We start from the raw sequence: 26,191 nt of genomic DNA, 5'->3' as shown, positions 1-26,191 counted from the left end.
GACATTGGGGAGTAGAGGGGAGGACGAAGATAGGGGGTAGAGGAGACTGGTTTGTTTGCAAACTGTGGTGAGAAAAGTCTAGATGCAATTATACTGGACAACTGAATGCCTTGTATTTAGGATGATTGCAGGGACTGGTGCACATGAAGACAAAATGCCCAAGTTACTACTGCCTATGCCAGCTGCAAATTTGTCCTGCTCTTGGATATGTCCCTTCCAAAATATGGATTATTTCACCAGTGATCATCAAGATGGGACATACTACCATTAAGAAGGTACCTTTCTTAGGAGTATTTCCTGGGTGGCTAAAATGCCAAGATTGTTAAACCACCCTTGGTGGCTTTCAACCAATGTAAAGAGGTCAGCTGGCTGCTTTATTCCCCAGCGTGATGAGATCTGGCACCAAAATTATTGTCCATTTGAGCCACCCATTAAAAGCAGTAAATAACCACACTTTACCCAACCTTTTATGCTCTCATAACTCAGTATATTGGAAACTATTTTCTCTTGACCCATTACAAGCCTTCATACCCCACAGCTCCAGAGGGCTCAAACCACGATCCTGCTCCTTAATAGTCACGCTTTTCCGCAGAACATGTAAGAGCCAAAACCTTGTCTACCTTTCAGTAGGAATCAAGTTGTTCCCTAAAGAGGTCCCGTCAAACGTAGCAGCAGGTCCACTGTGAGACGGGTTGGCAGAGGCTTTGTCCAACCCGCAGGTTTCCTTTGACCTTGGTTATGACCAGGAGTATCGCTGTTAATTGCGAGGCTCGCCTCAAGGTGGAAAATAGCATCCCTTTCCACTGCCATCCCCAAAGAAGCCAAGTTCTGCTGCTGGGCGATGGCGGTGAGACGGACCCTTCCAGGCTCTTCTCTCGCCACCCAGAGAGCTGCTCGGAGGCCGCCTACAGGTGCAATCCCAGCACTGCGGCCTGGGCAGCGGGACCAGCCGGGTGTGAGCCCAAGCCCATCAGCATCTCCCTCAGCCCCTCCCCAAACCTGAGCAGACCCCAGTGTGTCCGTCGCCCTCCCCCACTCGGTTTCCCCTAGCCTCCGCCCTGGCACGGTTTGTAAGGGAAGCTGCCAGCCCTCCGGGACTTCGCAGACTTGGATCGGGGAGGGGGTGGGGCGCGACCGAGGCTTCCCCTCGAATCTGCGGCAAGCCTGGCTCCGGGAAAGTTTTTCAAAGTTCCCAGCAGCGCCTGCCCAGGTCGCCTCCGCCGGGCGAGCAGACGGCGGCAAGCACGCCAGCCTCGCCGCCGCCGCCGCCGCCTCTGCCACTACTGCTGCCAGCAGCGCGCTCTGGGCGGCTCGCTTGCTCGCGGGAAGCGGGCCGGGCTCCCGGCGGGCAGGCCCTCCTCCTGGGGCAAAAGCCGCAGCTGACGCAGGCGGCTTGGAAGGCGGAAGCTGTCCCGCTCCGACCGCTCAGGCAGCGCCGCGGCGCCTACACCTGGGGCCTCCACCGGCGGGCACAGGCGCCCGACCCGAGGAGTCCGAGGGGGCTCGTGGCCATCTACATGGCCCTGCGCGTCACTGAGCAGCGGGCCCTACTAAGTTCCTCGCCGCACCCTGCCCCCCTTCCCGCCTGGTCCAGAGATCCTGAGGACGAGGGTGTGCGCTGGGCCCTGCGACGTCTAGGTCTTATCACGCGTCGCTAAGCCCCCCAGCCCCTTCCAAGTTCCTCCCAGTACTCCCCCTCCCCATCAACCGGAGGGAAGGGGCGTGTCTTTTGCACGACACGCCCCCTCATGAATATTAATAAGCGCGCATGCGCCAGCCCCGCGCGCTGGGTAGAGGTGGCCAGCCCGGGCCGCTGCTCTCAGACGGGCTCTCCGAGTCCCTCTCCGAGAGCCGGGCGGGCACGCGTCATTGTGTTACCTGCGGCCGGCCCGCGAGCTGGGCTCGTTTTTTTTTTTTTTTCTCCCCTCCCTCTCTCCTTTCTAAGCAGCTGATCTGAAAGGGAATAAAAGGCTGCGCATAATCATAATAATAAAAGAAGGGGAGCGCGAGAGAAGGAAAGAAAGCCGGGAGGTGGAAGAGGAGGGGGAGCGCCTCAAAGAAGCGATCAGAATAATAAAAGGAGGCCGGGCCCTTTGCCTTCTGGAACGCGCCGCTCTTGAAAGAGCTTTTGAAAAGTGGTGTTGTTTTCCAGTCGTGCATGCTCCAATCGGCGGAGTATATTAGAGCCGGGACGCGGCGGCCGCAGGGGCAGCGGCGACGGCAGCACCGGCGGCAGCACCGGTCGGAGCACCAGCGCGAGCAGCAGCGGCGGCGTCCCGAGTGCCCGCGGCGCGCGGCGCAGCGATGCGGTCCCCACGGACGCGCGGCCGGCCCGGGCGCCCCCTGAGCCTCCTGCTCGCCCTGCTCTGCGCCCTGCGAGCCAAGGTAGGAGCCCGCCGGGCCTCCCTCCCGGCCCGCCCTCTCCTTTTCCTCGCAGCGCCCTGGACGCCTGCGGTTGGGCGCCTGGAACGGGCTCGGGAGCCCTCGGGCGTTCGGCTTCCCCGCCGGGTCCCTGCGCCTGAGAGGCTGCACCAGGGCTGGGGGAGCCTCCGGCCTCCTAAATGTATCCTCCCGGCGGGGCAGGGGGCTGCGTTCTCACCGCTCTTCTCCCCGGGGGCAGTCGTCGGATTTCTCCTGCACTCGTGCATTTTTTGTACGGGAATCACGTCTAGTCCTTGCACTCAGTTTTGCAAAATTATTTTCACTTGGCGCTGAGGGCTCGTCGGGGCGGGCGGGGAGGGAGTCGCTACTTCCACCCTCGAAGAAAACAACTTTCCCCTGCGCTGACCTCCCTCCCTCCCTCGCCGGCAGGTGTGCGGGGCCTCCGGCCAGTTCGAATTGGAGATCCTGTCCATGCAGAACGTGAATGGGGAGCTGCAGAACGGGAACTGCTGCGGCGGCGTCCGGAACCCGGGGGACCGCAAGTGCTCCCACGACGAGTGTGACACGTATTTCAAAGTGTGCCTCAAGGAGTACCAGTCCCGCGTCACGGCCGGGGGGCCCTGCAGCTTCGGCTCGGGCTCCACTCCTGTCATCGGGGGCAACACCTTCAATCTCAAGGCCAGTCGTGGCAACGAACGCAACCGCATCGTGCTGCCTTTCAGTTTCGCGTGGCCGGTGAGTGGGCTACGCGGTGAGGGAGGCCCGCCGAGGTCCGTACCCACGCGCCTCTCTCTTGCGAGAGGGATTTAAAGGACCTTGGCTTGAAACTCCGAGCTAACTGGAAAAGTGTGGTGGGGTGGGGTGTTGGGCAGCCGAGACTATATAGTTACTTATCAGCAGGCCCTATCTTCGTGGCTTTTTTGCTAAGCGCCCAAAAGTGGGGAGCCCACAGAAGTTTGTGGGGCAAAGCTCCCAGGAAGTCTGGTTTAAACTTGCAACTAACACGAAGGCCCTAGAGTGACCCCGCCCCGAGCTAGGAGTTCATTATAGATGATCTTTGCTTAACCAATTAAACCTGATGCGCCATGGAAGGCGACGCGGCGCAGTTCTGGCCTTCGAACGCCGTCCAAATCGGCACCCTCCCCTTTCTCGTGAGCGGCTGGGAGGGCGGGCGTGTCCTTCCTGGAGGGTGTGGGGGAGCCCATTTCCCGCTGCTCCCCGGGAGATTTGGGGCGTGCGGGGACGCGCTCTGGGCTGAATGTAAGGGGTCGGGGGCGGCTGCCGCAGAGACGGGTGGGGGGTTGGGGGGTGTCTCCAAGCTGCGGCTGGAGCTGTGAACCCGAGAGCCTCCGCCCCCTGCCGGCCCCTTCCTGCCCTCGCCCCCGCGCGGTGTAGCCGTTGTGGCCTCACTTCCAGCGGTTCCCGGGCTCTGGAACCAGCTGTGTTTGCAAACTTCCCGGGGAAGGGCGGGGGTACGCCCTCGTCCGGCGGGCGCCCGGCCCCCGCTAGCCTCCGGGGGCGTGTCAAGGCCTGGAAGTGGGGGGGCCTGTTAGAGGCGGCCGCTGAGAGTGCGAGTGCGTGGACCCCCGCCCCGGTGCAGCTAGGCCAGCCAGCCGACTCTGCAACGAGGCCCTTGCAACATCCCAAATTGGGTAGAAGGAAGATGAGTGTGATTGCAGAAGGGGAGGAAAGGGGAAAATGCTCGTGCCCTCTGCTCAGCTCCTGCTGTCCAGGAGGTGTGGCTCATCGCCAGGACTGGGGCTTGGCCTAGTCTGTGAGGGTGGGTGGCGAGGTGGAGTGGGGGAGGGGAGGGGAGCGGTGCTCAATGCCCAGGGGAATACTCTCCACCACGTGCTGTCTTGGGGTGCACTCTGCTGCCTCCTACCCGCAGGCTGGGGCTGTGATTCGCATCCCTGGGAGGGGATGGAAAGGGAGGGTACTTTGGTGAATGCGTGCCGGTGTGTGGGTGTATCTTGGGGTGGCTCTCAAGGCCCACATTTCCTGGAGCTGGCGTTATAAAGTGCCCTCTGCCATGGGTGAGATAAGACAGTTATCAGAAACATGCCATTAAAAGGGGCTTATAAAAACCTGTGGTATGTGGAGTTCTCTGAGAACCGAGGGCCGCCTCGTCTGTTGCCGGATTTCAATTTTACAAAGAGTGTTTATCTTGTTTGTTAATCCCCTACTAGGGAGAACTTTAAAGAGGCTGGGCATTTTCTAATCTGACTGGGCCCAAGTTAACTGTGAATACTGACCGCCCTTGAACTTGTGTTTGGAGTTTAGGGGGAAGGGGCCTGCAGGTGGTTCCACCCTCCTGAGGATCAGTCCGGAGCCCCTTGCGTTTCACAAGACCATAAAAGGAATCTTATTAGTGATGTGGAAAAGCTGCAGGCCTGGCTGAGGCTCACTTTGGAGAGTAGGGTCAGAGGACCGCTTGGATGAGAACAAGGAGCCTTGCTCCCCCACGCCTAGCTTTGGAAAGTGACCTAGGTGTGTGTCTGTCCCCATTTGACACTTGGCAGAGCCCTAGATGGGGAATGAGCAGGAAGCCGTGTGTGGGGCAGGGAGACGATTGATTTGCTGGTGCTCTTCTGTGGTTTCAGGGCCCACGGGTCACCAACCATGAAATAGACTCTCGGCTTTTCTAGAATGGGGAGAACGCTGGGGCTACACTGAGTGTGGTTCTTTTGAAGTTGGGCCAAGTCCATGTATCACTCATAAATGAGTCTCCACCCTGCCCCCCTAAAAGGCCTGCTGTGAAACATAAGCTTTACTTCCCAAGAGAAAGTGGAGTTTAGGTGTATTGTTTTAGTTTATTTTCCCGAGTGTGGTTGGAGAAACACCACAGTCTGTAACTTTCAAGAATGATTCCAGGGTGAGTGTTAAGTGAAGTGAAAGCACTTAGGTATTGACGTAGTTAGTGCAGCTTCGTTCAGTTTGGCAATTAAATATTAATAAGCATGTCTATCTAGAACTGACTTTCTTGAATAGGTAAAAACTGAACTTGGTACAAAATTCAATATGGAAAGACAATATGGTCTTTAAAAAAAAAAAAAAAACCGCCTTGGACTTCCAGCCACTTGAGCCTCTGACCCTACAATTAGTTACTGTCCACATGGGTCCTCCCAAATGTGTGGACAGTGGGAGAATCCCGGTTCGTGGTGCACAGTAGGTCAGTTTGGAAGGTGGTGTAATTCATGTCTTTTGTTTGGGATTATGACCCCAATCAAATAACTGTTCGTGCTCTAGAGAGGAAGAAGAGGAAATAATTTGGCCACATTTGAAATCTAGTCCACATTCCAGTGTCCATGTGGGAGGCTCTGTAGAGGTGGGCCTGCCCATCGGATAGTATCTGATTATGTTCCATTTGATGTCTGCTGCCCCAGCTCCAGGCCTGTGGTTCTCATCTGTGGCTTCTAATCCCCGTTCCAGTGCTGCTCACAGGGTCTTGACTTGAAGCAACTGGCCTGATTTATGACCCTCCAATCAGGGGGACCTAGTGATAAGAACATACATTATGGAAGGTAGTTGGGCTCAACGGGAAGTGATTTGGGAATAACCATTTATAAATCAATGAAATGGTTAGGTCGTGCCTCCCCCAAATTAGTGCTGAATCCCAGTGGTACCTGCTTAATAAGAATACATTAATGAAGTTACTACTAACCAGCCCCAAAAGGTTTTTAGGAACTCCAGAACCCCAGTTCGCTGTATTGATCCATTGCAGACCCTGCAGTGAACTGAATCTAGAGAAACTTTGGGGGAAGTGGTTGAGATGTCTGTTCCTTTGGCGTCCTATTTAAATGCCATTGACAGTGATAAAAGTCTTGCTGGGAGCAGCTGAATTTTTCAGGAAAATCCAATGAAGTGTGTTTCTTGCATACCAGAGTGATGCCAACTTTGGTCTCCTTTATACTTAAGGCCTGATTGAGCAACTGCCAGGGGTTTGGGTAAATCGGATGTCACAAGGTTAATCACAGAATGTAATTGACAGTGTCCTTGCCTTTATGCCCTCTGTTGTTTCCTGGACCCTGAGCCTCTGTAAGTGTGGTGTGGACACGCAGAAGGTGGAGGGATGGGGTTCTCATTTGAACTGGCTCCTTTCTACAGCCAGTGTGTGCAACCCATGTGGCCATATCATGCATGCATGCATGCAAACGGCACATGTGAGTATAAGGGCTTGGAGCAAGGGATTTCCTTATGTGGAGAAAACCTCTTCTGCTCCCAGACACCTATGTCAAAGTGATGAAATGACAGGTCTGTATTGCAAAACCAGGCTTGGGGGAAAGAGCTGCACTCACTTTGTGCTAAGTGTCTTCAGAGTGGCTGCTCCCCACGTGAAATCCTTCTGCCAAGGTACTTGGTTTTTAATTTTTTTTTCTTTTCTAGGTGTAAACTTCTCTGTGTTTTCTTCCTCCTTGTTGTGTTGTTTCTTAGCAACTTATTCAAACCTCCAATACTTATAGGAGTTTGCAGCCCACCAACTCCACACCCATAATTCTACAGGGACTCCAAACATTTGTAGAGAACAGTGAAGCTTTTGGCATCAAGGCTGTTGGGGAGCTGGATGGATAAGGAGGAGTGGCAGCAGCCACTTTCAGGCATGTCCTCTCCCTGGAATCAGTGCTCTGAATACTGCGTAAAATCTTTATAGCGAAGAGTGGTAAGGGACCCTTTGGATAGAAGGCATGTGGAAGGTTTAGCTTGGTGGACAAAATGTTGTTCATGAAAAAATGAAGCCAAGGCAACAAAGATCATGTTCCTGATCTGAAAACAAGAATGTAAACAGAGGCCTTGACTGGGTTCATAGCAGCCACCAGCCCATTGTAAAGGCCAGAACTTGGTTCCAATGTCAGGCTTTTCAAGATTAGTTACAATGTAAGAATGCATAATATCTGGATGTGCATACAATAAGCATGATAATCCATAAAAGCAAATGTTCCTGAGCATTCCCCCCCCCCTTGGTAAACTTCTATAAGCATGTTCCTTCCCCTACATATTAACCCTCTAGGTTAGGTTCTGAGCTGAGAGAAGTGACACTTGGTTCCAGCTTTTAAATATACTTAAAAAACAAAACAGAACAGAACAGAATAAGTTGAACCAATTTTTCAACTTGAGGAAGATGTGTTAGGATGTGATGATTCTCATGTTTTCTAGAATGGTAGCAGAGGCGGGGATAGAGTTTTGCATTCAGAAATGTTCCACCTTTCCCTTGGCCCGTGATGCCGAGTGGCTGTGTTGTGATTTCCTTGCTGGTTTCTGATCATTGCATGGACTGCCCTGCCCCTGTGACCCTTGTTTTTACGGGGCCGGTGACATTTGTCACTGGTGTGGTGCATGCGCAGGGAAGAAATTGTGCAGCATGGCTCCCAGTGGTTAAAAGTGGTACAATAAATAGTCCAACATTCAGAGTCCTCTACCAGCTCAGCCCAGTTTTTGTGCACTTTTGGTAAATAAGTAGAAAGGCTTCTTGTTCAGGCTTGCTCTGTGTGAACCGGACGGTTGTGCTTGGCTGGTTTCTCGGTATTCTATCTATTAACCTCGCCACCCTTTTGTAACTGGTGCATTTAATTATCAGTGGGATGCTTTTCAAACAGGTAAGGGTAATGATGGGAAAGGGGGTGGGGGCATCTCATTGAGCCTCTCCAATCTGGATATGAGCTTTGGGGCCCACTCGGTGAGTCTTTGAGGTGGGCTTTCATGAGAAAATCGCCCTTTGTAACCAGATCGGACTCTATTGAAATGTCAAGCCCTGCACACTGAATTGCTGTCTATGGCTGAAGTTGTCTTGGCTTGGATGCTGTGGGGAAGTTGTCCTTTCTTCAGGCCCTCCCCTCACCACCGCCCTGTGACACGTGAATTTTTCGTGCGAGCGTGCGTGTGCCCACACATGCGATCTCTGAAGCCTTTATTTGGTATGTTTGTGACTGGAATATTTTATACTGTGGCCACCCAGACGCAGGCAGGACAATAGTGTGGCCGAATTGACTGAAATGAGGATTACAGAGAATAATGCGGCCTCTCCAAAAATACTGCTAATACAGGGCCTGCGACAGGAAGCGACAGTTGAGTCAGCAGAGTACAGGGCCCCAGACAAACCCGGGGGCCGACTGACTCGCACAATGGCCCCCTGGGCACATCGGGCATTCCCAGGGTGTGCGCTCCTCGGCCGCCTGTCGCGGTGGCCTGGGGTTTTGGACGCCGCACGCGTGCCGTTTGGATGGCGGTTTGTTTGTGTCCGTCAGCTTGGCAGGAATGGAAGCAGCCTCTTCTCAGGGCTTGGTTTGGCTGCCGCTGTTGCCAGGAAAAGGAAGCTCCCAGCTGCCAACACAATTACCTTTGTTTCTTACATCCCCCTTCTTAATGTGGCAATTAAGTGCTTACCACTCTGCCCGGTGCCAAGGTAACCACCGAGGAGTCAGATGGGCGCAGAACACAGCCCTCCCGCAGCCACGGTGCCCGGGGCGGGAAGAGGCCCTTGGGATCCTGGGATGCCTTGGGATTTCGAAGTTGGGGCCCTCCTTTAGGTAAAAGGCTGCGGAAGTCCTTCTGAAAGCTGGCTGTCCCTCTTTCCTGCTGCACGAGAATAAGAACCAGCCACTGTTGCCAGCATCCCCTGGGCCTGGAGGTGGGAAGGGGCACAGGCCCAGGCTGAAGTTGTGTTAGCTGCCCATCCCTCCTGCTTTGCCCCCCAGGCTGTTGTTCTGGGGAGATTGAAGAGAAGAGATGAAAGCAGGGGATTCTTCTAGTCTTACTTTTGTAGTTTGAAACCAAGAAAAATCCCGGTATTTGCTATTTGTGATTCTCGTGGGTGGTATTTTCATAGGAGCTTGAGTCGGAACACTTGCCCATCATCTGGCCTGGCACCCCCTCCCCGAGCCATTGGTGGGGGATGCCCAGTGAGTTGGCCTCTGCTGTCGGGGGAGAGGGTCAGATTTGCAGTGACAAATTGGGTGTGACAAGATCATAGCAGATTGCATCTGATTTTTGGCCTGGTACTGGCTTCATAGGATGGTATAAAGTGCGTGCGTGGTCTGGATCTTGGAGTCTGGAAGTATATTCTGGGATGTACAGAGGTCAAGCGTGGGCCTGGGAAAAATTAAAGTTCCTAGCAAGTAATAATCATTACCAAATTATCTTGATTGTTGATCTATAGTGTGGGGATGGAGTGGGAGGTAAGAGGGCCTCCTAATAGGGGCCTTGGAGGGAATCCTTTCTTCTGAAGGCTGGGTGGGAGGAATCCTCCTGCTCCAGGAGGTGAGGCCCAGAACCATAAGTCCTTCTCCGAAACCAGAAAGAGAGATGGCCCAGGGCTTTTTCTTTCTTTTTTGGCAAGGCCTTGTTGCCAGTGCTGCAGCCCCCAGCCCAAACCCCATGTCCACCACCAAGAAGGCAGTTCACGGAAGATCAGGACACTCCCTGTCCAGAACTCTGTGCCACCCAACCCTCAGGGTTGTGTGGTGTTGGTCAGCAACTCCTGAGGTCTCACCAGTTCTGGTGAGGATGAGCCAGGTACACCGCTTGGTCTTCCAGGTTCTTGTGCAAGTTTGAAGGATGCTGCCTTCTTTGAGCATTCATTAAGCAGGGTTAAGACTGTCATGCCAGCTTAGTCCTGGCACGCCTTCTCCTTTCTGTGGGGTTTGTGGATGTTAGGTGTTTAGTGCTTGTGCAAGTCTGTCAGAAATGTGGATATCAATGCATTTAATCAGGATTAATTACAACAATACATGGAAGTGTAGAACGTGGGTCTCAACATGGCCAGCAAACGAAGGGCTTAATTATACAGAATACACATCTGGCCTCATTTGGATTTGGCTCTCACCTCCAATCAGTAGAGAAATGTAATTTCTTGCTGCTCTCAGGGAAGAGTCCTGTAATTTGTAGGAAGTCCCAGGAAACTTAGAGGCTGTAAATAAGATGTAACTTTGACTAATAAAATATTAACGATGACAACAATGAATTTGGACCCGTGGCCACCAAACAGGAGAAGGCTGGGTATGTGCCCCGGCTTGCCTGGTTTTGCTTGCTTTTCAGAGCATTTTCCCACAGTTATCAGTGAACGAAATGGAATCCGGCTCTGCTTTGAGTATGAAACATATTTCGGCTGAATTCCAAAGCAGGGTCTATCACAAGATATTTTTATATTCAGAGACGGCATGCTGTGTCTCTGAACAGTAAGCTTGTCTAGAGTTATGAATGAAGCTCTTTTTTTTTTTTTCCTCTCATCTTCCATTTTTGCTTTCACCTTGTGGGTGCCTTCTCATGGTGGCTGTGTGTCTGGTGGCACGGGATTATTTGAGAAATGCACACTATTTCCGATGCATTGGTATCTGACAGTGACAGCTCAGGGACACGGAGGAAGGGCTCATGTGCTCCCCCCAACCCCCATCTATTTCTCCAGCTTCAAGATAGCAGGTTTATTTAAACCCTGCTGTTTTGTGAGACTGACCTCATTCTAAATTACAAATGAAGATTTGAGTAAAAGCGGGAATTTGCTAATGGTTTGGATTTGGGGGGGGAGGTAGAATTCTGAGATAAACCTGGAAGATAAAAGGTGCCTTCAGTATAATAGCTGGCATCCTGCCAGTGTCCAGGGAATTTGTTTAGTTAGTGGACTCTGATTATTCCTGGAATGTTAGATCTTATTGACAGATAAGTCCGTCAATAGCTATAACCCATGGGTGTGTGATTATTTCTCCCTTTTGTACTCTGGTCCCCAGAGTCTGCCCCCTAAACACCCCAAGTTAGGTCACCGCCTTTGTCTTAGTCTCTTTGCACCTACCCCCTCCTGCTTCCTAGAGTCACCTGATACTTGTGGGAGCTGAGATGGTCTCACACAGACAGGGCTTTCAAAGGGGTTCTGAAAAGGAAAAGGGGGCCTCCCTAGGGACTGCCCCACCGGGGCCCAAAGTGTAACCTTAGCAATAGCCAGCCCTCCTCACTGGATGAGGGGGCCTCCCCTCCCCCGGTACAAATACCTGGTTAGGTTAGCTTAGAATAAATTCTTTGTGTGTTTTTCTCATGCACTGGAGTTAGGGTCTGGAAAGTTTTGGAAAACCGTATAGTATTCACATATAGGGAGGTGGTATTTCCTCATGATGACTTTGGGCTGCTTGCGTACAACGGCCCTGACTGACCACGGTGGGCCCCCACCAGGTGAAAGCATCAACCTGAGGGTGGGTGCCAGGGAGGGGAGTTGGGTGACCTCCATTCCACAGCAAACAGAGTTGTCACTTTGGCTTTGTGGTTCTGTTTGGCAGAGTGTGTGGGGAGGCCAAGCAAGGTAGACATTTGGGCCCTGACCTCTATTTCTGAATACTAAGCTGTTGTTTATCTGTGTTGCAGAGGTCCTACACTTTGCTTGTGGAGGCGTGGGATTCCAGCAATGACACTCTCCGTAAGTATCACGGCAAGGGGCTTTTCTCTGGGTGCGTCTTTGTGGAAGCACAGTGCTTGGAGTACAGCAGTGTCCGAGCTGAATCTGTCTCCTGAATGCTTCAGAGGACTTGTACCACTCCCTGCCGTCTGCCTCCTGGGTCCCTACCCCAGGGCCCCTACTCCAGGGCAAACTGCTCCACGGAGTCTTTTCCATAACCTTCCCAGAACGTTCGCTTGGAACATTAAGTGGCCAGGACAGATTCCCTGTTAACTCAGTCCCTGACTAAGGGACCTAGATTATCGTTGGGATAGAGATCTTAATGGTTTTACAACGTTAAAACCTTGTAGACTGCTAAAGGATCAAAGTGGTGACTTTTTAAAAGTCCATTTAAACTTTAAGTGAGTGTTTAATCTCTCATCGGAAAGATAAAGCCTGCGGAGGTGGCGCTGGGCTCTAAATCTAAAGGCCGACCTTGAATTTCACTTGGTGGGCAGGTGAGCTTCTAGGCAGTCAGGGTTTCTTTCCCACACTGTGCACCACAGACCTTTCATTGAAGTGGAGTCCCAGAGCCTCACAGGTACCACACCTGCCTGGCCCCTTCTGAAAGATGACTGTTTCAGTGCAGGCTGCTTTTTCAGAGCTTTGAGGGGTGGCTTTTGGTGGGGAAGCCACTGAGGCTGTGTCTGGAACTGGCAGCAGCCTGGCTTATAAAGTGTAGTCTTTGCTCCTTACATGTAACTTAAAAGTGTTTTCTCTCACCTGCAGTAACTGTGCATTCCGTTTTTGCTGGGAGGATCGTCCTGGGAAAATGTGATTCACGTTGAAATTCCTTAGTCTGCGCGGGAGGAAGGGTTGATCCAACATTTTGTCTTTGCCCTCCATTCTCTGAATGTCTCATCCCTTTTGCTTCTCTAACTCACCCTTTCTTTGTGGTTTTTTTTCTTTTGTTTGTTTTATTTGGGTTTTTTTGTTTGTTTTTGCTGCTGCTAATATTTCCCCTCATTTTCTCATCATGTTTTTTTTTTTTTTTTTTTAATTGAATCTGAGAATGGTGCATGCCCAGAGTGGGCACATTGGAGGCTTGGTACCTGCTAGGCTGCTTCAGGCTGCATATGGCTTGTTGGGCCACTGGGGGCCACATAGCCCTTGCTGAGCCCTGGTGAGCCAGAGGCTCCAGGCCATTTGGATCCCCCTTCTTGCTTTGACATCCAAAACCCAGATCTGTGGCCTTCCTCTCCGAGGGGCACCCCTGTCCCACTGTGGTGTGGTAGGAGGGGAGGGTGGTAACCAGCCTTGGTTGTGGGTCATATGACCAGTCAGGGTCACAGACACCGTTTTGTTCTCTCCTCCCTCCCCACAACACAAACGTTGAGTGTTGTGTCACTGTGACCTGGTCACAATGGTAACTAAGCATGGGAAAGACTCGGAGCTGGGGACGGAGGGAAATAGACCAGAGAGCCTCTGGTGCACATGTGGTCCTCTTTTCTCTTCCCTTTTGGATGTTAGAACAGTCTGATAAAGTGAACATCCTTGAGATCCTGGCTCATGGTAAGAGCTGGATCAGGACACTGACCCTCTAGCACCTACAGGGCCCTTCCTGGGCCTTCCATCACCCCACAGGTCAGGTAGCTGTGCCCCTGGGAAGCAGATGCCCATCTAGAGCTGCCCATGGTTGTCTACATTTCAGAGTGGCCCTGGTTTTGGATTCTGGGGTATCTCCTCGCTGGGGAGAGAGTAAGTCCATGGAACAGCACAAGAAGGGCTTAGGGCAGGGATAAAGAACTTCAGACCTCTACCCTTGAAGAAAGGAATGGCCACAAAGTCATGGGATGCCCAGTACATGTAGGTGACTGCATGGTCCCTTTGTGAACCCGAGAGGAGGAAATGCTTTATCCACTTGTTTATTCAGCATCTCTTTTTTTTTTTTTTTAATTTTTTTTTTTCAACGTTTATTTATTTTTTGGGACAGAAAGAGACAGAGCATGAACGGGGGAGGGGCAGAGAGAGAGGGAGACACAGAATCAGAAACAGGCTCCAGGCTCTGAGCCATCAGCCCAGAGCCCGACGCGGGGCTCGAACTCCCGTACCGCGAGATCGTGACCTGGCTAGCGTCTCTTTTTACGATGCTTCCAAGGGATCTTGAATTCACGTTCAGAAACAAATTTGGCATCTTCTCTCTTCAGATGAGGTCCTGCCTAGGGCCCTTCATGGATGACTGGCACCGGCATTTCAACACGTAGAACCATGAGCCAGAAATCTGGAAGACACCCTGTGTACCTCCCTTTCTAAGGGAGCATCCATAGCATCCATATCTAATCCACCTCCAAGTTCTGAAAATCTCTCCCAACAGTTCACTGGAATCCTGCCACCTCTCGCCACATCCCCTGCCACTGTCCTGGTCCAAGTCCCCATCTGCTAACACCTGAACTCCTACACTAGTGACCACATTAGTCCATCCATATCTACTCCCGTCCACCTCCCATGCTTCCTCCATTCTTCTGCCATCCTGGTCTTTTGAGAGTGTTTCGTTTTTTTTTTTACCTGAAATATGATCAACATAGTATCTTCTATTAGGTCCTGGTATACATCTGGATTTGATTCGATTATCATCTTCACTGAGAGCCCCTTGGTGGCTTCCTGATAGTCTTGGGACACATCTCTGTGTGGCCCAAAAGGTCTTGCACAGCCATCTTGTTTCGCTGCTAGCTCCAGCCTGCATGCCACACTGTCCTCTATCATATCCATATTCTGGTCCTATCCCACCAGTCACCTTTCTGTCCTCAAATGCACCATCACATTCTGTCCTGCCACAGGGCCTTTGCATGTGCTACTCATGTAGGCTGGAAGGTTTTGCTTCTTACTCTCTTCAATCTCTGTCCCTCCCATGGGACTGTACTGCATTAGGGCAGAGGCTAAGGTTGTATAGCAACCCAGATGGAGTTGGCTACTCTTCGAGGGCCAAACAAGTTGGAGATATCCTGTCTTCAGATTAGAGGCAGAGCCCTGAGGTTTAGGACCGAGAATTCCTTCTCCCATCAGCTCTGCAGAGAGAGCCTGGCCCTGACAAAGCCCAGGTACTGTCTGTGTGTTAGAGAGTGCTGTCTGAGCCTGGCGCTCCTGGCATCAGTCCTCCGAGGTCATTTCCATTATGTTTCAAAACTGTACTACATAAGGGTACAGATTTTTCCTTTTTCTCCTGTACAGATGGTTTCAGTGTATGGGACTGTTCCGTAGATACGTGAACACAAACCGGCATACTTAGACCAGGTTTTCCTTCTAGCTTCACCATCTTGGCTACGCTCCTGTCTAGCAGGTTTATGGGTTAGTGTGGCCCCAGGGTTATGCTCAGACTCACCTCATTACCTCCATGGCCTGCAAGGCTGGGGGGCAGCGGGGCAGGCTTTGTGCTCCACTTTCACACAGCTAAGGTCTCAGGAGGGTCTGTTAATGTCCTTCTCCAGTCCTGAAGCTGGACTCCCAAGTGAACTACCCCAGATGCACTTCTGTGCCCCAAGCTGAGAGGAAGTAGGATTCAGGTGACAGCAGCTTAGAAGAAGCAGGCAGCAAACTGGCTGTCTTGTAACCCAAATGCCAGAAAGCATGCCCTAGACGCACCTGACTCCCTGCCTGGGAGCTGCCTGGGAGCTCACACAGGTGTGAGGGTAGGTCTACAGATCTGTTAGCCACATCGAGGATTCTGAGGATTCTGAAATGATTGTTCTCCCATCTCCTAGAAATGGGAGGAAAGTATACTGAACTACTGGAAACAACCTGTCCGCCTGGGCCCGGACTCCTGTTTCAGTTGTTTGTTGTCGTTACCTGCCTGAGAGATGCTGGAGGTCTTTGAGCCATGTGTTTAAGTAATTCCTTTATGCAGAACTCATAATCACGTGGTAATAGCTTGCTACATTTTCAAATTAAACCAGCAGAGCAAACATACAGTTAATGGAAGGACATTTTTGTCATTCTTTGGCCTGTGTTTATTTGCAAAACTTAATGTTAGTAAAGTGTTATCTGCAAGTGGTTCTGTGTGTGCTGGGGTGTAAGTCTGCAGGTGTGTGGGCTTGTTCAAGGCTTGTCCTGCCCACATGGCAGTTAAACCCAGAGGGTTGACCCTGGGGTGAAGCTGGGAGTCATGTGGATGAAGCCCCCCCCCCACCCCAGGAGCGCCTCCTTTCTTGGTCACCTGTTGGGTTTGTATAACCTTGTAAATGAGCACAGGCCCTGAGCCTAGAAAAACAGGGGTGTGGGTGGGTAAAAATCACAGACATTGCTAGTAGGTCCTAATACTGTCTCTCCAAGGTGGCCTTGAATTTGACAAGGCGATGAAGGGTTGGTGTTGGCAGGTTTAAGAAAACAAACAAGACCAGGCTGGGGTGCTTAGTGCCTTGCTTCCTTTTCACAGCCCTCCCCTGGATTCCTGGCACCCAGTGTTTGGATTTATTTTCGTACCTGTCTCTTCTGAGACTAGATTATAAGTGACCTCAGGGCAGGGACCACTTCTTATTTCTCTTGAGAGCTGCTTGAGCTCTGGGCATGTTTATTTTCAATGGGCACCTTTTAAAGAGCATGACTCGGCTCAGAAAAACCCTCAGTCTACCTGTCGCTAAACTAGGGTGCGTTACTTTCCCGTGTGCCTTCTGGGCAAAGGTGAAAGGTGAAACGCATCAAGTTTGAGGTACACGTGCAAGCTTAAAAGGTGGCAAATTTATCACTTCTTAAGAATGTAACTCTACCCCTCGGCTCCAATGAAGAGTTTGAAGTAGGCAAAGTCTTTCTAAAGCAAGACACGAAACTCTAAAACCAGAAGAGAAAGATGGCTAACCTTTACCTGGGATAAGGTGCTTTCTAGAATACGTAAAGAGCTTTTGCAAATTGGTATGACCAATAACGCAATAGAAAACTTGGCAGGGGAGAGAAACAGGTTACAGTTCACAGGAACAGATACAAATGGCTTTGTAACCACGTGAAGGGGTGCTCACCATCACTTAATTAAATGCTAATTAAAATAAGAGCTACTTCTCTCCTTATCAGGCAAAGATCAGAAAGTTTGATAGTATATTATGTTGGCATTGCTGTTGGGAAACCCAGTTTCCTGTGCAGGGAGAAGGACAGGTTGATGGCATCACTCATGGCTGTTTGGGGTTGTCTGCGGATGGGAGTGATGGGTTGTGCTGTCTTCTGACTCAGCACTCCGTTTCTAGGGTGTCTCTTACTACTAGAACCAGGCACATGGACAGACAGTTTCAAGGATGTTCTTTGTGGCTTTGCTTAATTGTAAAAGGCCAAAATAACCTAAATGCACATATGTGAGGAACTAGGGAAAAATGTATTTCATTTTATTCCCAGATTGTGAACTACGCACCCATTAAAAAGGGTAAATAAATGTGTAGGCTTCTGGGGAGGGGGACACACTTCTCATTTTTCTGTCCTTTTGTACTGTTTGAATTTTATACCACATGGGTTTTAGTTATTAAAAGTAGGCAAAATGGTCAGGGAAGAAGGCTCTGATGTGAATGTTAATGCAATCAGTGCTTTTTTTTATTGTTGGTGTGTGTTTGTTTTTTCCCCCCTGCCTCTAGAGCCTGACAGCATTATTGAAAAGGCTTCTCACTCGGGCATGATAAACCCCAGCAGGCAGTGGCAGACGCTTAAGCAGAACACAGGGATTGCCCACTTCGAGTATCAGATCCGCGTCACCTGTGATGACTATTACTATGGCTTTGGCTGCAATAAGTTCTGCCGACCCAGAGATGACTTCTTTGGACACTATGCCTGTGACCAGAATGGCAACAAAACTTGCATGGAGGGCTGGATGGGCCCCGAATGTAACAAAGGTGTGTGGGCCTGTGCTGGGTGGGTTAATAGGCTGGGAGTGGCTGTCGCTGTTGGTGTCCAGTTCTCTCCACGCTGGGTCAAGTGGCTGTCTCAGGTAGTGTGGGGTAGGGGGGATATTTGGTCTGTTTTCTAGGCCTGAGGCATAAAGATGCCGAGCACAGAAGATGCTGTTGGTGCCCTCATCCCCGCCCCCACTGCTGAATGTTGGCTGCTAACAGCTCACAGCTGTTTCTTCTCTGGAGCATTGTCCTTGGCCAAACAGCCACTCCCTGCCCCTTCCCTACTGCTCACAGTCTGTGAATGACTGGATTGGGGGTACAAAGGCCAGCCCTGCTGGCACTGTGTGCTTCCGTTCACACTCCAGGGCTTCCCCTGGGATCAGGTTGAAGCCAGACTCCAGCTGAGACCCCTGCTCAGCTCCTTCCCTTGCCTCCATCTGCTGCCTTCAGTTCCCTTCTCCTGTACCCAAATCCCTTTCTCAGGCTCTGCTTCTAAGGGAACCTGACCTAAAACAGATGCCACATGGGACAGGGCTAGCTCAGTGCCTGAACCTATGATCCTGTAGGAAATGACAGCCCCTGAGCTCAGGGTGGCCTTACAGCAAGCTTTCACTGTGCATCTGTGGGGGCCGTGGCATTGAGGGGTGGAGGTGAGTGGTGAACCTGAGCTTTCCTACTTGTGTAGAGTTGGGCCCATCCACAGTAGTGCAGGCTTTTAGATGTGCTGTCTGCTGTCCCAGCCCTTCTGCCCAGATTCAGTGAGTTAGTACACAGACGCAGATGTTCACAGAATTATCTGTGGTCTTTACCTTTACAAAGCTTCTAATTCACTGCAAATGGGTAAGTCTAGTTGACCAGACTAGGCCCTCACAAACTTCAATGTCCTCTGCTAATTTCACATAATTTGGTAAATTCTTTCAAGATATTCCCAAAAAGGGAGTTTTTGAATTGTGACTAAGGAGTGGGACGAAGACGAATCTTCAGGTCTCCTGGACTTTTCTTAAATAACTAGAATTTTTAAAGGATGGCATTTCCGGGATCCAGATAAATGAATTGATAAACGTATAGTAGTTGGTGTTTTAAAAATCAGTAACAATTACTTAAAAACCATGTGTAGTATTTCTTACCATCTGTTCAAATTTTTTTCTTTTAATCAAGGAAGCAGAATTGCTTTGTGAGGCTACTTCACAGAAGTGCCACCAGAGCTGGCCCCCCGATTAGCCTGCCAAATGAAGCCAGCCTGCTTGGCTTTGTTGGTCCCATGGGATTTTTGAGACATCAGGCATTCTAGGGGATGGTGATGTAGGGGTTAAGAAGGCTGGAGCTCATCTGAATGTGCTGGGATGGGACTGAGTGGTTGAGATGAGGAAGGATCACAGCTCCTGTTCTCTTGGAGAGGGTGGGAACTGACAGGGAGCAGGGTAGCTATTGTTTAGACAGACTGGATGAAGATCCCCCTCCCCCATCAACTTGCCTGCATTTTGTTTCTGAGTAGGATCATGTTTTGAAGATCTGCTAGCACGGCCTTGAAGTTTAAAGCTGGATTTGCTATTTGGGCACCTCCCATCTTCCTCTCCTTACAATGGACTTGACATGAGATCTCTTAAAATCGTGGATTTTGTAGGCTTAATGCACTAGGCCATTCTCATGATGGTGGTGGTGCACGAAACCATGTGCTTGACACATCCTTCTGTGTTGTGTTTTTTTACAGCTATTTGCCGACAGGGCTGTAGCCCCAAGCATGGGTCTTGCAAACTCCCAGGTGACTGCAGGTAAATGACTAGACTTATTATCTTTTAATTCTTTAATGCAAGAGAGGGACTGAATTTATTGTGAATACGCCTCTTTTTCTTTGGAGGGCAAGAAAGCTTTAAAAAAAAATTCAAATAGGCACATCCGAAGCTTATTAAATTATACCAGCTGTCTGGTGGAATGTGCACACTTCTCTCTTGGAAAAAAAAAAAAAAACTCTTATGGGCATAGTCAGTGACTTCATGTATTAACTGTTCTGTAAATTGATAACACGTTTTTATAATCTTCCCCTTAAAGTGCTAATGGATGAGGTGGAGGGATGTGGGTTTCTTTGAGTCTGTCTCCTCCCCCAACCTTGTTTGCCATCTCCTAGCCCTCCCCCACTTTTCCCATCAATAGGGGACAGCGGAGCATTCTTTAGAATGGGATTAGTACAATCTCCTGGCCCCTTTGCAGGCGGGAGCCGGCCGGTGCTGAGAGGTTAATGGCTGCGCTGGAATCTTGTCAGTTGAGCCTGATGAATGTAGACTTTTGCTGCTGGCCTTTGAAGTCTGTTCTTTTATGGTCCCGGACAATGCAGAAGCCAGAGACCCACCCCGACTGGCTCACAGTTACAGTTTTTGGAGCCTTCTTGAAATGTACATTATGCCCATTTAGGAAAGGCTTCCTTCAGGAAATAGTGTTGGTGTCTGTGGCATTTTGACACAATCTCCCACTTTACTCTCCTTCCTCCCAAATCTTCAGGATTAGCAGATTGAGGGTGACACCAAAAGGATCCCTGGGGCCTCTCATTTTTGCCCCAGACGCCACCCTGGTTTGAGCCAAGGGAAGCATATAAAACAATCTAAACCAGTGCATCTCAAACAGATGTTACCTGGGGCTCTTGTTCTAATGCAGAGACTGATTCCATAGGTCTGGGTGGGCCCAAGTCTCTGCATTTCTAACAAGCTCCCCAGTGCTTTTGCTGTTGCTGGTGGGACCGGACTTTGGGAGTCACTGCCCCCAACCTCAGTACTCAAGTCAGAATTCCCTTGAAGTGACGGGGAACCGTCAAAATTCAGATTCCTGGGTACTGCCCCCCACCCACTGAACCCCAGTCCAGGGGTTGGCCCAAGAATCTGCATTTTGAAGAGCCTACCAAGTGAGTGTATTTTGAGGACTGCCGCTCTACAGGGAATTCTCTGTGGTCTTTACCTTCATGGCTCCACCACGGCATCTGTTCCCCTCCCATGCAGGGGGGACACTGAGCTCTGAGGCTTGACACTGAAGTGAGAACCAAGGCAGCTGGAAGTCCAGTAAAACCAGGCTGACCTGAAGTTGTCTCTTCTGACACTTGAGAGAAAAGTTTATTTTCTGGAAGGCTGGGTGGGTTCGCATATGAAGCCCCATGGTGGCAGCTGATGGTAGTATTTAACAGCATTGCTGTCAAAGGTTGAGCAGGAATCCACCTACCTGTGCTCTTCATAATTAAGGGTGTCCTGGAGAAAGTCAGATCAGCAGCGCTATTAGCCACTCTGGGCCTGCTCCGCGTGCAGAGCTCAGATGGGTATCAGCGGAGTCCGACCATGATTTCTGCTGCTGTCATCAGAATAGGCATGCTGCTGCGCAGGGGAGGGCCCTCCCAGCCAGAACAACAGGCTTTGTTTCCAGAATTTAGCCCTTTCTCTTTCGAAGTCTCCCCTCCCACTCCCTGCCCAGACACGCACCGGTGCCCTTATTTACTTAAGGTGCGACTTTCCCACACGTCATTTGCATAGTCTCCTCAGCCCATCTTGTTCTGCCTACCTTGAAGGAAAATCAAAACAGAACCTTCTAGCCCAGGAGGTTCAGGTTGTGTCCTGCTCCAGAAATAGCTGAATGGCGAGTTACCCTGTAAGTTGTCTTTTGGATTATGTATTACAGAGGTGTTTTTGTTTGTTTGTTTGTTTGTTTTTATCCTCACATGAGAAACCTTTACTGGTTTTGTTGTTCCCAAGTAGACTGAGATTCCTTCTCCTGGTTGCACATGCTTGCTTTATTGCAAGCCTGCCAATAATATCAAACTTAATGATGAATCATCATATGAAGACAGTCACTTCAAATTCTCATGAGAACCTTAATCATAGATTATTTAACTGGGATAACTTTGTGGATGCCTCTTTAGGGTCAGTATTTTTATTTGTTTTCTTTTGAAGTCATCTGTGGCCTCTTGTGGTTTCTTTTTTATGCTTGGGGATCCAGCGCTCATTAATTAAGAGGTGAGGTTGGGTCCTCAGCTGCCTCTTCTTGCTTTTATTAGGCAAATGGAAGAGGTGTACTGATCCCTAATTTGGAAGGGAGTAAGAAGACAGTAAGAAATACTGCTATTTCCAAATCAGTTCCCTCTTAATATTTCAAGCTAGGAATATTCATCTTTTACTGAATGAACCCTGCCCCCCCCCAACTCCCACGAACTTAAGTGTCCCACTTTCTTAACGAAATTTCTGCCAGATTTTTTTCTTTACTCCTCTGAATGGTCACTTGTCATTTAGACTAATGTTCTGTTTTACATAAAGCCAAATCCTCTGTCTGATTCATTTCAAACCACGCATTCTGGTGGTTCTTTGAACTGGGGTGTGGATGGCTTGTTTGTAGAAGTTAGGAAGTGGTTAGTCAGTGTTCTCAGGGGTTAAGTTGACTCTTGGCCGTGGGTGATTAGCTATTAGCTGGATCCCTATAATTTTCCCATGACAAGGATTTGCTAGCCTGCCTCCAGCTCTCTGGAAACGGAAAGCTTTCCCTTCTTGGGGGTGCTTGTTTTCCAGAGTTACAGCTGAGTGGTTGGGGGTGGGGGAGGGTGGTGGCAGTTCTTCCCTCAGCTTTTCCCAGGTCCTGTTATAGAAATACTCTGCCCATCCCTGTACCAAGTTCACCCCACCTTCACCAGGCTTTCCAGGGGCCCCTCCTGTTTGTCACAGCTTGAGTTTTGAGAAGGCAGTTAAAGTTTCCGAGGGCTTGAAACTTGAGGGGCTGGTGGCTGAGACCCTGCCCCTCCTCCACCCCAGGTGAAGGTTTATGTTTGTGTTTTTGTTTGGGGATCAAAGGCACCATTTGGCCTCCGAAGAGTCTGATTAATGAGGCGCTTATAAAGGAAACTCGACTCTGTTCCCCAATACTTGATAAACTGGGTTGACCTTTTTTTCTTTTTGCAAAGTGAGAAATAACTATAAAATGAATTAGCCTAAGCAGCTCCGGTAGTGGGTCGTAAATTATCCATGGGATTGGTTCCAAGTGCTGTTGCCTCCCTCACCCTCCTGCAAAAGTGGGTTCCGAGATCTCAGCCACCTCTTTGCCAGAGGAGGGTGCCCCCTTCCCCACCCCCCCTTGTGTGATTTCCTAAAGCCTCATCGGGAGGCAGCTTCCTGCCTCACTGGGGTGTCTTGTTGCATTTTTGCGCGCTGGGGTCGTGACTTGCTGTTTAGACAAAGAGCCTGGCCGCTGTGTAAAAGCTGCCAGCAGTGCCGCGTTTAGGAAGACTTTCACATGGCTATTGTCACCCGAGAGTCCTTCCTTCGCCTCCGTAGCCAGCGGGGTCTTGATTTATTCCATGCCCCCACCCTTGCACAGCCTTGTGAGCCTGAGAAGAGAGTGGCTTTGTGAGGGCAGCCCCCGCCGGCCTCTCCCCAGACAGCCCTGCTTTTGTAGGGAGTCGCCTGGGAGGGGACCTTGGCCCAACTACTGAAAATGTTTATTTAGACGGAGCCCCCGCGTAAACCTTGAGAGTCAACTGTCCTATCCCCCAAAATGAAACAAGACAGGAAAGGCCTGGACTTCTTAGCCTTGCTTTTAAATGACGTTGCGCTCCCCAAATGTTCCAAGGACTAAAGCAGAGTGTGCTGTCTGTCTCCAGGTGCCAGTATGGCTGGCAGGGCCTGTACTGTGACAAGTGCATCCCGCACCCGGGGTGCGTCCATGGCACCTGTAACGAGCCCTGGCAGTGCCTCTGTGAGACCAACTGGGGCGGCCAGCTCTGCGACAAAGGTAGGGCCCTTGGTGACTGGATCTTGGGGCAGGACGGGGGGCCTTGGGCACAGGAAGACTTAAGGGGTGGGGCAGCCAGAATCAAGTTTTTTACTTTTGTTTATTTTTATTGGCAGGGACTTTTAATTCTGAATTTGAATTTGCTTTTAGTGCTGGGGTTGGCGGTATTTTTTTCTGGTTTTATTTTTTTATTTTTATTTTTTAATGTTTATTTTTGAAAGAAAGCACGAGTGGGGGAGGGGCAGAGAGAAAGGGAGACACAGAATCTGAACCAGGCTACAGGCTCTGAGCTGTCAGCACAGAGCCTGATGTGAACCCACAAACTGAGATCACGACCTGGGCCAAAGTCAGATGCTTAACTGACTGAGCGACCCAGGTGCCCCTTCAGGATTTATTTTTTGAAACAGAAACGGGGTGGGGGAAGGGGTGCAGCTAGAAACATGGCAGGTTAGCAGCCTGTATGGTCTTCTCTGAGCTGCTCCCATCCTGGGGTCTTTCTGGCAGATCTCAACTACTGTGGGACTCACCAGCCCTGTCTCAATGGGGGAACTTGCAGCAACACAGGTCCTGACAAGTATCAGTGTTCCTGCCCTGAGGGGTATTCAGGACCCAACTGTGAAATCGGTAAGTGGCCCAGGCAGGATGAGACCCCTCCCTACCCTCAGCTTGAGAAAAAAATAACAACACGCTTAAGGACACGTAAAAAGATGAAAATACCCTCCAGAGTGAAGACTGGTTGTCTCAGCAGTTCTGTGGGTCTTTGAAAGTTCCTTTGAGCAGCGCCAGTGTTTGTGATGATGCTGGCTAGCGTGGGGGGTGGGGTGTTGGCCATGCGGCTACCCGGCTCACAGATGCCCTGGAATGTGACTGGAGACACTTAGAAAGAGGACTTCCTGTCTCCTGTAGACACAGTGGGCTTATAGCACATGCTTGCTTTCATTTTTTCGAAGTGAGCTTGAGCTGGTGGCCCAGGCGTGGGACTTGGCGGCGGGGAGAGGACGTAGGTAGCGACAAGCGGGAGCCCCTTGCTGACTGCCCTCCTGGTTTTCGCAGCGGAGCACGCCTGCCTGTCTGACCCCTGCCACAACAGGGGCAGCTGCCGGGAGACCTCGCTGGGGTTTGAGTGTGAGTGTTCCCCGGGCTGGACGGGCCCCACGTGTTCCACGAGTAAGTCTGGGTTGTGGCCTGTGTCTTTTCCGAAGGATCAGATACGGGGTTGGGGGCAGGCGCCTGGGCTTGGTTCAAGGTCAGATCTCAGTGGGAAGGGGTGGATTCTGCCAATGGTCTGGTGGGGAGTCTGGCTGGGGCTTCTCCGGCCTTTGCGCTGCACCCTCATCCTCCTGCGCTAAGTTAGCACGTGTGTCTGCTACTGAAGAGCCTTCTCCATGGGAGACCTCCATCCTTTGCATGTGCTCCCTGGAGCTCTGCCTCCTCCAAATCAAGTTCTGGTTCTGGTTCCTGCAGCCATGGAGAGGCTGCCCGTGGGGGAGGCTGTCACTCCTGGATTTCATCATGGGTGCAGGTGGCCCCCAAAGAGAGACCTGGGCTACAGGGTTGTTGTGGCTGCAAGGCCTGGCTGCACGTCAGGACCACCTGGGTGCCGGACAATGCAGATGGGACCTTCCCACAGTTTCCCTTTGGAATTGGGGAGTCCACATTTTGTAACAAGCACCTGGGTTTCTGAGGTGCGGCCAGGCCTGAGAACCACTGTGCTCAGCACCCTGAGTGCAGCACGCACAGTCGAGAATGTGGGTTCTGGGGTCGGATCACCTGGGCTGGCACTGTGGCGCCTGCCTGCCTCTCGTAGGGCCGGTCTTTACCTCCCGGTGCCCTGTTTAAAGGAGACAGTAGCAATTCCCATCTCTTAGGGTTGTGAGGAGCCGATGACCTAATTCCCAGAGAAAGCCTGGTACTTCAGAAATGGGTAGTAGGTGAATGAAGAGGCCACTGTATATAGTCCAGTGTAGAGGGTGTGGGGTGGGATGTAGACCCCAGGTATGGAATTTTGGGAAAACTCTGTGAGCAAGTAAGAATAATGTTTTCTACCAGTAAAGAAGAGTTCTTTTTCCTTACTACTTCTTAGCTACCCCTGAGCCATGCTGGAACTTTCCTTTAAAAATAAGGAGTAGGCAGAGCTAGATGAGCCATGTTACCCATGGGTTGATGCTCTGGGGATCCAGCTGGCTCTCCCTGCTGCTTAGGTTGGGGATTAAATGAACTGGGGCACTGGAGGATTTAAAGCTAAAATCAGGCCTTATCGTCATAGCGGTCACTTCTAGCAGGTGTCTGGCTCTTAAGTGAAGGCCCCTCGTGTAAGGGTTGGCGTTAAATTATCTAATTGTCAAACAGACTGAGATTAAAATGCCAGCTCTTTTTTCCCTTTTGTCCCACAGACATTGATGACTGTTCTCCAAATAACTGTTCCCATGGGGGTACCTGCCAGGACTTGGTTAATGGATTCAAGTGTGTGTGCCCGCCCCAGTGGACTGGCAAAACGTGCCAGTTAGGTAAGGAAATTGCTGTACCGAGGTTAGCTTTGATGATCAGAGCTGTTATAGAAGATGAGCCTGTGGTGGTGTGAGTTTGCACACCATCCTACTAAAAAGTAATTTATTGTCAAGAGTCCGGCGGGCCTGGGAGAGAGAACTCGAATGCAGATGGCCTAGCTCTTTTAGGCCCTGTGGGAAAGTCGTGGGATCCCTTGAACCATGTCAATCGTCTGTCCGAGGAGTGTTCAGCTGGGTTCCAAACGGGGATGGTCTCATGAGGAATGAGCTGTCTGCATTCTTGCTGCCACATTTAAATCCCAGCAACTAGGCTGCGTGGAGTGTTATACAGCAATGCC

General features: G+C 50.7%; 1 protein-coding gene and 1 long non-coding RNA gene across 3 annotated transcripts in view; one reads left to right on the top strand and one right to left on the bottom strand.

Annotated features, from left to right (window-relative positions):
* The first annotated feature begins 1,835 nt into the window (after window positions 1-1,835).
* JAG1 (jagged canonical Notch ligand 1) overlaps window positions 1,836-26,191 on the top strand; it is a 36,137-nt gene continuing 11,781 nt past the window's right edge. For both annotated transcript variants that reach the window (XM_045053878.1, XM_003983784.6), the window contains exons 1-9: window positions 1,836-2,385; window positions 2,812-3,117; window positions 11,725-11,776; window positions 17,341-17,595; window positions 19,307-19,367; window positions 23,216-23,346; window positions 23,851-23,970; window positions 24,400-24,513; window positions 25,740-25,853. In XM_045053878.1, coding sequence (XP_044909813.1) covers window positions 2,305-2,385; window positions 2,812-3,117; window positions 11,725-11,776; window positions 17,341-17,595; window positions 19,307-19,367; window positions 23,216-23,346; window positions 23,851-23,970; window positions 24,400-24,513; window positions 25,740-25,853 — 1,234 coding nt within the window. In that variant the 5' untranslated portion in view covers window positions 1,836-2,304. The remainder of the gene's footprint in view (window positions 2,386-2,811; window positions 3,118-11,724; window positions 11,777-17,340; window positions 17,596-19,306; window positions 19,368-23,215; window positions 23,347-23,850; window positions 23,971-24,399; window positions 24,514-25,739; window positions 25,854-26,191) is intronic.
* On the bottom strand, window positions 5,556-13,138 carry LOC123384371. The gene is made up of 2 exons (XR_006595378.1): window positions 12,518-13,138; window positions 5,556-5,878 (listed from the first exon to the last, which is right to left on the bottom strand). It is a non-coding gene; the product is annotated as an uncharacterized LOC123384371 (long non-coding RNA).

Source organism: Felis catus, chromosome A3 (genome assembly GCF_018350175.1).
Source record: "Felis catus isolate Fca126 chromosome A3, F.catus_Fca126_mat1.0, whole genome shotgun sequence".
Taxonomy (NCBI): domain Eukaryota; kingdom Metazoa; phylum Chordata; class Mammalia; order Carnivora; family Felidae; genus Felis; species Felis catus.
This window is presented reverse-complemented; position numbering and strand designations above follow the sequence as displayed.